Source organism: Adiantum capillus-veneris, chromosome 27 (assembly GCF_014529385.1).
Source record: "Adiantum capillus-veneris isolate H3 chromosome 27, ASM1452938v2, whole genome shotgun sequence".
Lineage (NCBI taxonomy): Eukaryota > Viridiplantae > Streptophyta > Polypodiopsida > Polypodiales > Pteridaceae > Adiantum > Adiantum capillus-veneris.
The window spans coordinates 136,818,741-136,833,112 of NC_140957.1; the positions used below are offsets into that span (position 1 = coordinate 136,818,741).

General features: G+C 42.6%; 1 protein-coding gene across 2 annotated transcripts in view; it reads right to left on the reverse strand.

The window, feature by feature from the left end:
• LOC147422811 (uncharacterized) overlaps positions 1-8,748 on the reverse strand; it is a 145,287-nt gene extending 136,539 nt beyond the window's left edge. The window contains exon 1 of one of the 2 annotated variants that reach the window (XM_086503521.1): positions 8,387-8,748. In XM_086503521.1, coding sequence (XP_086359647.1) covers positions 8,387-8,414 — 28 coding nt within the window. In that variant the 5' untranslated portion in view covers positions 8,415-8,748. The remainder of the gene's footprint in view (positions 1-8,386) is intronic. The other variant, XM_086503522.1, reaches the window with a different exon arrangement.
• Between the last annotated feature and the right edge of the window lie 5,624 nt (positions 8,749-14,372).

Genomic DNA, 14,372 nt, shown 5'->3' on the forward strand with positions numbered 1-14,372 from the left:
AGAGAGACCTGCACGTCGGATTTCTGCTCCCCTGTCGCGTGAACTTTTGCGTGTTGCTGCAGCTCTTTGTGCTTGCGCCAGCGGGGGTGTGTGAGTGTGTGCGTGTGTGTGTGTGGGTAAGAGAGACCTGCACGAACTTCAACCTCTGGGCACCCCTGAGACCTGCGTGGACTGCTCGTCCATAGCCCTCTATGACACTCGTTGCAGCAGTAAGCCCTCAGCGCAACCTGCGTAGCCAAACCCTGTTGCCCTGAGCCTGCTCGCCCCCTGTCAACCTCTGTGCGACCTGCTACATCCACAGCGCCAGGCGATTTACAGTTCAGTACAGCTCGTGACAGTTTACAATTTTACAGGCTCTCTTATTTTGCAAGATATATGTCTTTTGTGGAAAATGTATATATTTATGTGGTCTCTGTGAATAGATAAAATAACAAAAAATACAAACAAAGTCTTTTGTTTTGGTTTCGGACGTGGTCCGGTTGCTGTATGTCAGAGTTTGAGTATGTTTTCAAGCGTCGTAAAGCCATGGATAATATTTGAGTGTATGTCAGAGTTTGAGTGTGTCTTCAAGCGTCGTAAAGCCATGGATAATGTTTCGGAGAGTGCTTCTGAAATCAAAAGCTGTCTGTATAAAGACTTTAGAGAAGCCCAAAAAGCCTAGAATGGTCAGGCACTTGTCCTTGAGGTGTGAATTCCAGTACAGGACTATATGGATCCAGTAGCGCAATACGCCGGTCATCTTGTCTTTCCCGGGCAAAATGCCAATTGCACTGGATATCGGACAATGGGTTGATTTCCTTCTCAAACGCCAGGGGTTTCTATGAGGTTTTACTGGCAGACACTGAAGCTCTCATCAATGAGTTGCAAGGTTTACTTTCAAGGCATCCTTGGCACAGTTTTCCAGTTTACAGAACTGTCACGTGACACATCCCAACCCTATGTGTCCGTGGACAAGCTACACCACAGCAAGGTTCAGTCAGTTCAGTCAAGTCTAGATTAGCAGTGATCTGGCACTCTTGTGAGTCTATTCGTAGACCGTGCATACCAGTCACGTAGCATAGATGCATATCCTCCGATTGCACACAGCATGATCATCGGAATTCCCATCAGAATCCATTAGCATCAATTAGGGGAATTTTCCAATGCATTTAGCCTATTTTCCTATTTTTGGTTATTTTCACTTATTATTTTTAAGTGACTTTCCAACAAAAGTAGGTAGGGCAATTTTGCTAAGTTAATATATAAGCAAACCCAAGTTAGCACTTTCTGGCAGAAGAGGCAACAGGAGCTTCCCGCTCAACAAGCAACTTCTTAGCAGTACCCCCAGCACACCCAGCGTTTTGGAGTCCATCCTCACCGAACCAGTTCCCACCATTGGCGCTTCCTCATTTGCAAATATCGTCTTCATCTCCTAGATCTCCCAGCATTGCAGATTCCTCCCCGTGCTAGCAGTATAGAGCCCACCGTTTTTGCTTGCAAAAACGCTACATAACCAGCCAGCGTTTTCCTTGCAAAAACGCCAGCCCTTGCCTTGCAGATCTGCAGCGTTTTCAGCCAGTAACAGCAGTACAAAAACGCAGAATTTCAGCCTTGGAAAAACGCAAGTTTTCAGCAGATAAATCGCAGCAGAACCGACCCAAATTGGTTGCAGAAGTCCCCCCATCTTTAGCCCAAAAAAACGCAGCCAAAACAGTCATTTTCAGCCACCGAAACAGTCCCGAAATTCAGCGATTAGAAGATCTCAGATTTCAGCCATCAAGTCGTCGTCATCGGCATAGTCCCATTGCATCAGTCCATTGCATACGCATTGTACACCTTTGTGCAATCAAAGTAGACCACTCTCGCCGACGAGAGTGGGGCCTTCGGAGGAGGGTTTTACAACCTCTCGGGTGTCGTATCTCTTCTCTCTCTTTCTCTCAGTCTCATTCACTTGCACGCACAATATCCACTCACTTTGTTCGTGATCATAGTACTCTCCATAAGACGGAAAGCTCTCTCTTTCCCCAAGAACTAAAAGGAACCTTGAGAAATAAAGATCACTAATCTTGAGAAAATACAACATTCATTCCGCTGCACCTTACATTGGTATCAGAGCTTTGGAAGTGTTGTGCATTACTCAAGGAAAGAACCACAAGAAAAAAAAAATTTGCCTGTTGCGGTCGGACGAACTTGAGCGTGGCGATTCCTAATCTTGTTTTGTTGAAGAGTGATAGGAATCCCAAGAAAGAAGGGCTTGTCCAGCCTCCCCTTGTGTCTCTTTTCACTCATTGAGAGCGGACCGTGCACTTAGCGGCCGGCCAATCGACGTGAGGTGGGAAAAAGCAACCTTGGTGTGAGCGCAAGGCCGCCAAGGGGTGCGTCCGCAGAAAACAGTTGAACTCGGGTGAAGAGAAGATCCTTCTCCAACGCGATTTGCAAGCGAAAGAAAACCTCAAGAACCCCAAGAACCCAAGACCCTCAAGACTCAAGAACCTCAAGAACCCAAGATTCTCACGAATCAAGGACCTCAAGAACCTCAAGACCCTCAAGAACCCAAGTTCCTCGCGAGCTTAAGACCCCAAGATCCTAGTGCATGGTCGTCACCCGAAGCGGAATGGATACTTCGCATACGGGTGATGAGCATGAGAGAGGCGACGAAGACTCGTCCCCACCCGGAGATGATTTCTTCAACCCTCCCCCTTCGCCATCTACGCCACCAAGTGCACCAAACCCTATGGAGGAAATGGTCAAGCAGATGATGGCCATGATGGATAGACAAGAAGCAAATCGCCTTGCTCAGGAACGTGAGCGCCTTGCTCAAGACCGTGAGCGCGACGACAGAATTGCAAGAATGGCCGTAGACCAAGCAGCCAAGGACCGCGAGCGCGACGACAGAATTGCAAGAATGGCCGCAGACCAAGCAGCCAAGGACCGCGAGCGCGAAGACAGAAATGCAAGATTTGCCGCACAACAAGAAGAAAATCGCATTGCCTTAGAACGCGAACGCGACGCAAGAAAAGAAAGAAAAGAACTACGAAAGGGAAGCGACATTACGAGCTGCAGCCTTGGAGGCCGAGCGTGAAGCTCGACGAGAGCTACGCACTCAAGAGTTGCTTGCCCAAGTCCTAGCCTTGAAGACCGAACCACCCAAAGATCGTGGGAGTTCGTCAAGTGGCGCAAGCCACGATGCGGATTCCAACCATCCAGTCACAGAGAAGTTGACTTTCAGTAAGTATGACGGTAAGATGGATGCTACTGTTATTCATTCTTGGTTGCATCAATTTAATGCTTATTTTGCGACAACTAAGAAGACAGGAAATAGCAAAGTTTTGATGGCAGCTATGTACCTTGCCGGTGATGCCATCAATTGGTACCACGCATGGCAAGAGGGCACAGCTAGCCGCGCACCTAGAGGCAGCCGACGATTTCACGCCCCTCTCTTTTAGTTGGGCTGATTTCCAAGACAAGCTCAAGGCGCGGTTTATGCCACCTCAGTATCTTGCACGATTGAAGGATGATTGGCGCGCTCTCAAGCAAAATGGTATGCCGGTTATGTCTTTTTCTAATCGTGTTTTGCAGCTAGGTACCCAACTATGCATGTCGGATGATGAGCGCAAAGAGGCTTTTCTCTTTGGATTGGACGAGTATATCAAGTACGATGTCGAGGTACTCGATCCAATCGATCTCAACAAGGCGGTAGCGATTGCTCTCGCACAGGAGATGAAGCACAACAAGGGGAAGCCTAAGGAGAATAAGACTTCCACAAGTACCTCGCACACTTCTAAGAACCCTCAGAACGGTAAGAACGGTAAGAATGGTAAGAATGATAACTCTTCTAACCAATCTTCCAACAGTATCTCATCAAAGAATTCTTCCAATGAATCTAAGGGTAAGGCTAACACAACTGCTAAACCTAAGCTTACTCCATATGAAAAGGTAGCACAAGGAATTGTAGGAGGATACATCACGTCGGAAAAACAAAGCACTTATTCTAAGGAAGGTCGTTGTTTTCATTGTCACATTAAGGGTCACATAAAACGAAGATGTCCTAAGCTTGAATCGAATGAATCTAAAGAACCCACAGCACCCACTACATCTGTCAATGCAATGAATGATAACACGAGTGTGCCCCAAGTTTCTCAGGACCCTCCCATTGATGATTCTCTCATTAAATGTTATGGTCGTACGTCGGGGCACCGTTTTGTCATATTGTTTGATCCAAGTAGTATGCATGATGTGATCAATTCCTCTCTTGTTGAGAGAGTCCGCCTCGAAGTTAGTCCGAGATCTCCTATCGAGGTCTCTCGCTTTCGTCCCGGTATGGACGCTCTCATCACGGAGGAATGCCTTGATGTGTTGTTTGCAATTCAACAGACTGCCTTCACTAGAAGATTTGTTGTTTCTCCTCTCTCAGGATGTGATATGATTTTGGACATTCGATGGTTTCGTGAAACTGATGCTTTCATAAATTTTACGGCTAACACTATAACTCTCAATGGCGACAGTGATTCTCCTATTGTCTTTCATAGAGTGGACATTGCTCCTTTTCCATCTCTCGTTGCTAATATGCAGGACAAGATTGAAAGGATTCAGGAGGAGGAGACTCTCTCAGTCTCTTTGTCTCCACAGCATGACACACAGAATTTGGATGATAAAGACAAGCATGATGATTTGGATGATAAAGACAAGCATGATGACTTGCATGAAAAAGATGTGATTGTTCACCAGGATGAGGTGTTAGTGGATGCTTTTTCTAGCGAAGCTAACCTCGTTGCAGATTCGATCAATCATGAAGGATCATCTTGGCTTTCGAGCCTTGGTCCAAAGAACCCTCACAGGAAGTATTATGTGTTCGCATGATTGATGTGCACGCATTGTTCGAGTGTTTCATTCGTGTTCGTTTCCTATATTTTTGTTAGCATCGTTATGTGATCCCTTTTCTTAGGCACGACATATTGTATGTTGAGCACCTTTCTCTCATGGATGAGCACGAATGTATGCGGATTGTTCATGAAAAGCTGAAAAGTTTGTATGTCAGGAAGTCACATTCCATGTCTCTTCCTTGGCATGACACAGTTTCCGAAAGAGCACATGATAGTATGAGCACCAAGCATGGGCATTTCCATTGTGATTTGCTACAGTTGATTGATTTCGATCAAACAAAAAAGATTCGATCTCATTGTTTGCATGTGTTTGATGAACGGGTTTTCACTCCGTCTCTATGTTCATCTACATTGCATACACAGTCTTTAGAGAAGAGAAGACTTTTTTCCTTCACTTTATATGGAATAGGTATGTTCATGGTTTTGTGTTGGAAGTGGTTTCAAGAATTTTCAGCCATGGAGATTCTTGAAGACGAAAGAAGCAGGTCTCTAGACGAAGTAGAAGCATCAAAGGAGCCACAGAAAACTTTGAGTCGCTTTCGGCGCGGCCCAAAGAAGCAAGCATTGCAGACCTTTATGAAGTTCAAGTACCGCTCGACCCACACAGCAGAGTGGGCCGGCAAAGAGTTCCTTCCAGGATTCCAGATGCTGTTGGCGATCTCCCTCAACGCCATACAGTTCGGTACCAGTACCTCACTTTGAAAAGGAGGGGATGTCACGTGACACATCCCAACCCTATGTGTTCGTGGACGAGCTACACCACAGCAAGGTTCAGTCAGTTCAGTCAAGCCTAGATTAGCAGTGATCTGGCACTTTTGTGAGTCTATTCGTAGACCGTGCATGCCAGTCACTTAGCATAGATGCATATCCTCCGGTTGCACACAACATGATCATCGGAATTCCCATCAGAATCCATTAGCATCAATTAGGGGAATTTTCCAGTGCATTTAGCCTATTTTCCTATTTTTGGTTATTTTCACTTATTATTTTTAAGTGGCGTAGGCAGGGCAATTTTGCTAAGTTTATATATAAGCAAACCCAAGTTAGCACTTTCTGGCAGAAGAGGCAGTAGGAGCTTCCCGCTCAACAGGCAACTTCTCAGCAGTACCCCTAGCACACCCAACGTTTTGGAGTCCATCCTCACCGGGCCAGTTCCCACCATTGGCGCTTCCTCATTTGCAGATATCGTCTTCATCTCCTAGATCTCCCAGCATTGCAGATTCCTCCCCGTGCTAGCAGTAGAGAGCCCAAAAACGAACCAACCAGGGTTTTCCTTGCAAAAACGCCAGCCCTTGCCTTGCAGATCTGCAGCGTTTTCAGCCAGTAACAGCAGTACAAAAACGCAGAATTTCAGCCTTGGAAAAACGCAAGTTTTCAGTAGATAAATCGCAGCAGAACCGACCCAGATTGGTTGCAGAAGTCCCCCCATCTTTAGCCCAAGAAAACGCAACCAAAACAGTCATTTTCAGCCACCGAAACGGTCCCGAAATTCAGCGATTAGAAGATCTCAGATTTCAGCCATCAAGTCGTCGTCGTCATCACCGTCGTCGTCATCGGCATAGACCCATTGCATCAGTCCATTGCATACGCATTGTACACCTTTGTGCAATCAAAGTTGACCACTCTCGCCGACGAGAGTGGGGCCTTCGGAGGAGGGTTTTACAACCTCTCGGGTGTCGTATCTCTTCTCTCTCTTTCTCTCAGTCTCATTCACTTGCACGCACAATATCCACTCACTTTGTTCGTGATCATAGCACTCTCCATAAGACGGAAAGCTCTCTCTTTCCCTAAGAACTAAAAGGAACCTTGAGAAATAAAGATCACTAATCTTGAGAAAATACAACATTCATTCCGCTGCACTTTACAAGAACGTACAATATTCTTGAATTTTATGATGCCTCCAACTATGCCTCAGGTGTTACTTCCTCTGGCACCCAACATTTTGAGAGCTTCAACCCATTGGTGAGCAGATTCTGTTATTGCACTTGATAGTGTTTTTCACCAAATAGTTGCTTGACCTTCTCTTGCACCACCTTTGCCCCCACCATCACCACCACCTCCTGTATTTCAAAGTTGGAACCCTTGTGCTTACCCATTTTATCCACCACCACTTGTGTATGCCCTTCCTCAACCACAAGATTTCAAGGACAGTAGATCTACAATCAAGTTCTTCACTTTCTATGGAGTAAAACTCGAAAGAAAGATTTACAGTTTCTACAACAATTCAACAACATCTATTCACTTGGAAATTATGTTGACTTCAGACAATGGTGGGATTAACTCCAGATGTTTGTGGCCTAACTCTTCCTGATTCATCAAAAGAGTATGTTGAGCTTATGTCAAGATTCAGGGTACCAAAGCACTTATGTTCTTCGACCTGAGAGCAACGCAAAATTTCATTTCCATTGATTTTGTCAAAAGATTGGAGGGGGTACACCTCTATTGGAGGCACCCCCATGAGGCTATAAAAGCACTCAGACACATCAATGGATGCTTGAAGTTTGCCTGAGCACTTGATTCTGGAATTTGATTCTCCGGAGTTGTACGCAAGGGACTCAATCAATAAAAAAATAACCCAATGGGGTGTTGACAATGGCAGTTCAAGGCCACCGACTATGGACATGGGCATCCCGCTCCAATATCTTCTCTCTATAGATTCACTCTCTTGTCAGTTTTGTTCAATTGATTCAAGTTGTGTTAAAGTATTAACGTGATCCAAGTGTGCACAGTTCGGTTGTTCACCATCTACTTTCTGATCACTCACCGCCATAGTCAAAAGGCACTCAAGTAAAGGTTGTTTACATATTTGACAAAAAAACAGTAATAAACCAGACAAAATTCCTCCACTACTGCTTAAGAATATATGGATAGCAGATGAGTTGACACCACTACTGCTTAAGAATTAGACCAACACACTTGGTTAAAATAAAAGAACCACGGAAAAATGGCAAGTGGGAAGTATAAAGAGGAGGTAAAGAAATTATTGGAGAGTTACATACCCCACTTTATAACTCTTAGGAGTCCTAAGAGTCCCCCAACAGCAGTTAGCTTTATTTCCATTTTTTGATGTACTTGTTAAGTCCTATATGTCAACTTTGGCCTCGAAAAAACGTTTATATAATTTCTTTCTCTCTCATTTTATTGTTCCCTTAGATGATTGGAAATATAACTTCCTCCCAACAGAGAAACTGATTTAATAAAAATGCATATTGATGCTCTACATATCGAGTGATGTTTTGTATACACCAAATCAATTTCCAATAAGCTGAATGTTTTCCTCAAAGAAATTGTTAGATTTCATGATGATTGCTGCAATTACTGTCCTAAACTTTTATTTGCAAGAATTTCATTCCAAAAACCTGTGTTCAATTACAGGGTTCTGTGTGCCTTTGCACATTGCAAGCACTATCCGTTCTGTCTTACGAACAAAAAATGCGTACATGCAAGAGCAAGAGGGCTAAGAGAGAGCCTTGTGCAGCAAGTACACAAGAATAGTTGAGTTGCTTCATGGTATAAGTGCTAACCTGGCTTTTCTAGCATGGTTGCGGGCATGGGCAGGCAGGATCGACTCTGTCACCAGCCACTTTCAAGAGTATATGAAAGAGGGAACTGGTGACTAGGGCATGCCGTTGTGCTTCTAATTGTAGCAGCCTCTCCATCCATGGTTGGTTCTTTTTCTTCTCGGACTTGCCTGTACTTCTAAGGGCGGCGCGATGATTCGTGTGTGTGTGTGTGTGTGTGGTTGTTGTTTTTGTGTTTTCGGGGGGGGGGGGGGGGGGAGAGAGAGAGAGAGAGAGAGAGAGAGAGAGAGAGAGAGCTTCTTAGTCGACGACAGTACTCTCAAACGAACTACGACACAGGCAGTTGAGACGCTTTTCAAGAAACTGGGTCCAAACTTTACTGCTGGCTGGGAACCACGTACCCAAGGTGGCTATGGCATGTGTGGGGCCTGGGCTATTTCAGTGTTTCAAACAGTGCTCGAAAAAAACTTTTTCCAAAAGCTTGGCAAACCTACATATGAGAAAGTTTAGAGCACTAATTACATTAAATTTCTCTAAGTTCTGTAGGTTTTATCACCTTCAAATTTAAAATTTTGAGGTAAATATCAAAATTTGTAGGTGAGATTACATTAAACCTAGGTTAATTTCGAGCACTGGTTTCAAATCAGGCACACACCTAGCACACCTCGCGAGAGATTGAGATAGCTAGAAGAGAGAGAGAGAGAGAGAGAGAGAGAGATGTGGTTGCCTCTTCTCTTCTACTCGGCCCCTCAAGACTGACCGCGAGCTCGCCAACCCACGTTGGCCAGCAATCGATGCAAGAAACCAACACACACACACACACACACACACACACAGAGCTCCCTGCTAATGCATGCAAGAGCCGCCACCCACTGCGTCTGGCAAGAAGCTTCGAGCGACTTTGAAAGAGGCTTCGAGCGAGAAAGAGAAGGGTGGTTTAAGAGGGAAGACAATTCTAGATAGACATGTCTATGCGACACCTGCCCCAATTCCTCCCTCCCACTTGCCTCGCCGCCAGCTTTTTTGCCTTCGCTCAAATCGCATCATCTCCAAATTCCCATTCTTTATTGACTTTTAAAATCGTCCACACATATTGGCTACTATGTATATGGGAATAATGAAGTAGATGGATTCGTAGAGCTCCCTCCTTGGCTAGTATGTCCTTATAACATATCTCTATCATAGAGATGGGCCTCTGATGAATGTTGGAAGAGCAAATGGTATACTTAAATATAAGCTTGATGATCCTTTATTTCAAAGTAGGACCCATACATTGGGAATACCATATATCATTTATGATGGTGGTGATCAGTTGAGTCATATTAGGAAAAGTTAATATCAAGATTCCCTAGTGTTTAATCATTGTCCAATGTGTAAGGGTAGTCCTTTAGTATTCATATCTGCCTCTAACCTTTTGGCACTAGCACTCTCAATGCATGGATCCACAACAGATTGTGGATATATACAGCTTGGAGCCTCTCAAGGAATCAGAAATAGCAAGTGTATCATCGAATTTACTCATCGAATTGATGAGTAAATTTAATTATAAGGCCTCGTCCATTTTTCAAATTCTACTTATAGTCTAACCCTAGTATCTCTTATGTTTACAATGAGGACCGTGAAAAAAATCTCACAAAATGTCAAAAATTTCATTAAGATCTCTTCTTCTAGAAAAGAAAATACACTTCGTGACTTAAAATCATCACAGCCTCATGAACACATCTAGATGCATCAAATACATTTGTAGAACCCTTGTCATGTAACTAAGCAATTTCAAGCAATACTACATCTCATTCATCATGTGCTTAGTTGCTAATGGTTTATCAGTCTTTCACATACAATTTATGCAATCTATATGAAAATGGCAATCTACGTTCAGAAGTATAGTAATTATGTGCAAGAAGAGATTGACATATTTGTTTGACTAATGTTTGGGAAGATTAGGGTTAAGATGACAATCGGTTGTTGTTAATCATAAGGTGCCTCACATGGCCCACATCTTGCATTGACTTCTTACAATTAATGTTAGACAACACAAAAAAACAAAGCAAATGATTGAAGAGAGGATATTAAGGTTTATTTTATCCTAGGAAACCAATAGAGACTCTGTTTAATATGGACCAAGAGGATACATGAGTGGAAGGTGCACCCTTTGGCAACACTGCAGAAAGACCATAAACGATATTTTTTCAAGAACTTAATTCAATGGATTTGATGAACATGGGAAAAAAGTTGTATTGTCAATATAGAGAGGAACTCTCTTTTGAGCATCAATGGGTGCATATAAACTAACTATTTGAAGGAGTCCCCAAGTGAAGCTATCTAAAGAATGGAGCATCGAGCAATTAGAGAATCTAAAAGCTAGCAATATTGAAAAATGCCATTAATACAAATGAATGCTCCTAAGTAAATTTCCTACTTACCAACATAGAAACAAGAGTATCCTTAAAATGAAAAATCTTACATGTCCCTTGGTCTTTTGAATACACACCATAGCTAGCGTATTCTCTAATATATGAAACAGGGAAAAATGGATAATCAATCAGGGACATTCATACCTTCGATTTAATAGGTGAATAGTAAAAAAAAATTGCATCCTTGTTTCTCATTTACTTCCAAGTTAAAAGATTCACAATTGTGACCATAATAATTGGGATTCTTTGTGTAGACATGAATGATATAAGTGGTGTGAGACTGAGCACTATTAATGATATTGTTTTTCTTTAGTTTTCATGTTGCTAGCATGATGATGTATACTACTCCACACCTTGACCATACTACTTAACTTCCATCTCTATCTTAAGTTTCCCATTAGGAAATTTCGGAGGTCATTTGGAGGGCCTTCTAAGAAAATGTATTTTTTGCACTCTCTCTCTAGAAAAAATGACAAATAAAAGAGCTGGGTCTTTCATAGTAAAACTTCAAAAAGTGTACTTTAAGTAGATTCCTTACCCCTCTGAACATTCGTTCGTAGTGATTGAGGGATAATCCTCTTTTTAGTTGTATTGAATGAACAACGTCAATACGGAGGGAATGAGGCTAACATGGAGGGATGAATCCGCAGCCGCTATTCACTTTCCATTAAACCTGCACATTTGGCTAATGGCGCACTCCTCAAATGGCACAAATGTTACCCACAAACGAGCCAAATATCACCTTCACATTGATTTGGACAATGAGTACCAACCATTGATTAAGCGCAGTAAAACAAACACACATATACCTCCCACCTCCATAGACACGCTCAGAGCTCAAGGAGCTAAACACATAGATATCTGGACGAGAGGCTCTCTCTACCCTAAGAATCCAATAACTAATGCGTCTCCACCGTTTGTCAATCCTACAAGCTTATTGACCTTTGCTGGTGATGGAGAAAACGGCCTTCTGGGTTATTGTAAATCACTTACAAGAGAAGCTGGAACTTACAAGAGCATTCTCCAAGCTCAACAATGTGAGATTGTTCGCCTTTCACATTTACATTCTACAGATCAGGTTACCATTTTGCAACATAAAACAGAGGTACAAGAACTGAAAGGAAAGGTGCGAAGTTGTCAAATGAAGGACACCATCTTGGGTGGTCGTATCCGAAAGAAGAAATTGCGCAATCTTGAAACATTGCAGGTTGCATCAGGAGGTCTCAAGAAAAGAATCCGAGCATTAAGGTGATGCTTCTTGGTTGGCTACATTGTCTTAGTTAAGTAATCTCTTTGTTTTTTCTTGTTATGCATTGTTTTCATGTGCCTAAATAGTGTTAGTGAAGCAAATTTTCTGTTATTTACTTATGCATTGTCTTCATGTAGAGACTCAATCTATCCTGACAAGGAAAACATTGACCCCAAAGCCAATATAGGAAAGAGATTGAAGCCACTTATAAGTAGAAGCCTGGCAGCAGATATAGTACATGACAAGAAGTTTAAGGTTCTACAAAGAAATGTAGTGGACCGCTTTATTTCAGAGAACTCAGTGCCTGCAAAAGAGATACAAGGCACACTTGATTCACTTGGTGTAAGCAAAAGAGGATATTCGGCTATCCAAAAGTCTGTCTCATCCATCTTTGTTAGGAAGGGTATAAAATCCAAACTTCTACCATCAGCCTCAAGTGTTTGGAAAGAGAGGCTTCAGCTTAACGAGGCACAGGGAGACTATCTTGGACAGCCCTTTCATATTAAAGCAACTTACAGTGGCCATGGAGCCAACATGGCATATGATGAGTTCAACAATATTTTTATGGACCTGCGGATACTACAGAAGAGAATGGTGGAGTTTTACAACATCACATTTGAAGAGTCACGTGGACTATTACATTTTGTGTTAAAACTGGATGAGTGTGAGCTTGTTAAAGAGAAAAAGCTAGAGCGTGTTACTATTACTTTAATGAATAGAGCCCTCTCAAAGTGTCCCAGTGATAATCCTTTATATTTTAGTGTTCAATCAGAATCTAACATATGGTGGCTTGGTGCGTTTGAGGTAAGCGATATTCTCAAGTAAGCTCAAATATTCAGATCTACTTAAGTCTCATTTATTTTGTGTTGCAGGTAAAGAAAGAAGATCATGAGATTCTATATTGGGTGTTCCATCGAACTAATATTCCGGAGTTGATTGATCGACAGACTAACCAGGGAGAGGTACTACGTTTAGATGGAAGGGGAGACTTTCAAGTTCAGTGGCATCTTGCAGGTGACCTTAAAACATTAAAGTGCATGTATAATTGTGGAATGGGTGCAATGGCAAAGTCACCGTGTTTGTTCTGCATGGAGCCTGCAAAGGTCATGGACCCAAAGTGGTGGAGAAAAGCTCCAACACGTCACATTGAGGATCCTGCTTTTCGACCAGTTTTGAAAATACCACTTGTGAATGTTCACATTTGTACAATGCATGCCCTTTGTAGAATTGTAGAGAAATTGGTCTACTTATACATCGGGTTTGCTTGGAAGATTAAGAACTCTGCAGAACGACAAGTAGCCTTGCAGTGCTTAGAAATGGTACTGTCGGATATGGGGCTTCATGGTGGCAATGTGAAAATCCAGCGGGATGAAAAGAGATCAACTGCTGAGAAGGATGTCCCATGCAAACCATCCATCGGTGGGGTGAAGGCACGGAGGTTTTTATCTAAGCCCCAAGGTACAAGAGATCCAAAGCTAACAAAACATGGAAAAATATATAACACATCTTATGTTAGCAAGGTAGAGTATCAGAGCTGGAAAAAGCTACATATTGCAGTCAAAGACCACGAACCAACTACTCGTAACGCGAAGGCTGAGGTTTGGCGATCAATAGACATCCTATTTTTGATGTGCGACAAAGATGACTGGTCACAAGGTGATATGAACAAGTTCAAGGAAAATCTCAACCTTCTGAAAAAATCATTCAAGACAGCATGGACAGACACCCAGATTACTCACTACATGGTATTATCATGTATTTCTTTCTCTCTTATGTGCAAATATGTGAGTGTAAAACATTCTAACTAATCTGTTTTCATATCCAGCACATCATCTTCAATCATTTGCCATATTTTATACAGAAGTATGGGAACCCGGCAATATGGAATACCCAAGGGATGGAAAAGTCTCATTACATGGCGAGAAATGCTTATTTCAGGCACACACGACATGGTGGCTCTCGAATCAAGGCTAACAGTTTGAGAGAACTATTTGAATGGTTCTATCGTAGAATCATTCATCGAATGCAGGCAAAAGAAGTCTTGGCAAATTCAGCAACAGCACAAGCCATCAGACATTTACAACAACAAAAAGCTAAAAGATCAATGGCATACAACAACTCCGGAGCTCGTGAAAGTCAACGAAGGTGGAGAGAGACAATGGTGTATGTGAATCACAAGTGGAGAAAGATACTCTGAGTGGATGGCATTGTAAAAAATTTATGTAATACATGATCTTATACAATTGGTACTTGAAGTGTATCAAGATTTTGCATGTTCAATTTTGTTTTTTGGCACGTCACCCTTGTAACGAATCATGAGATGTTT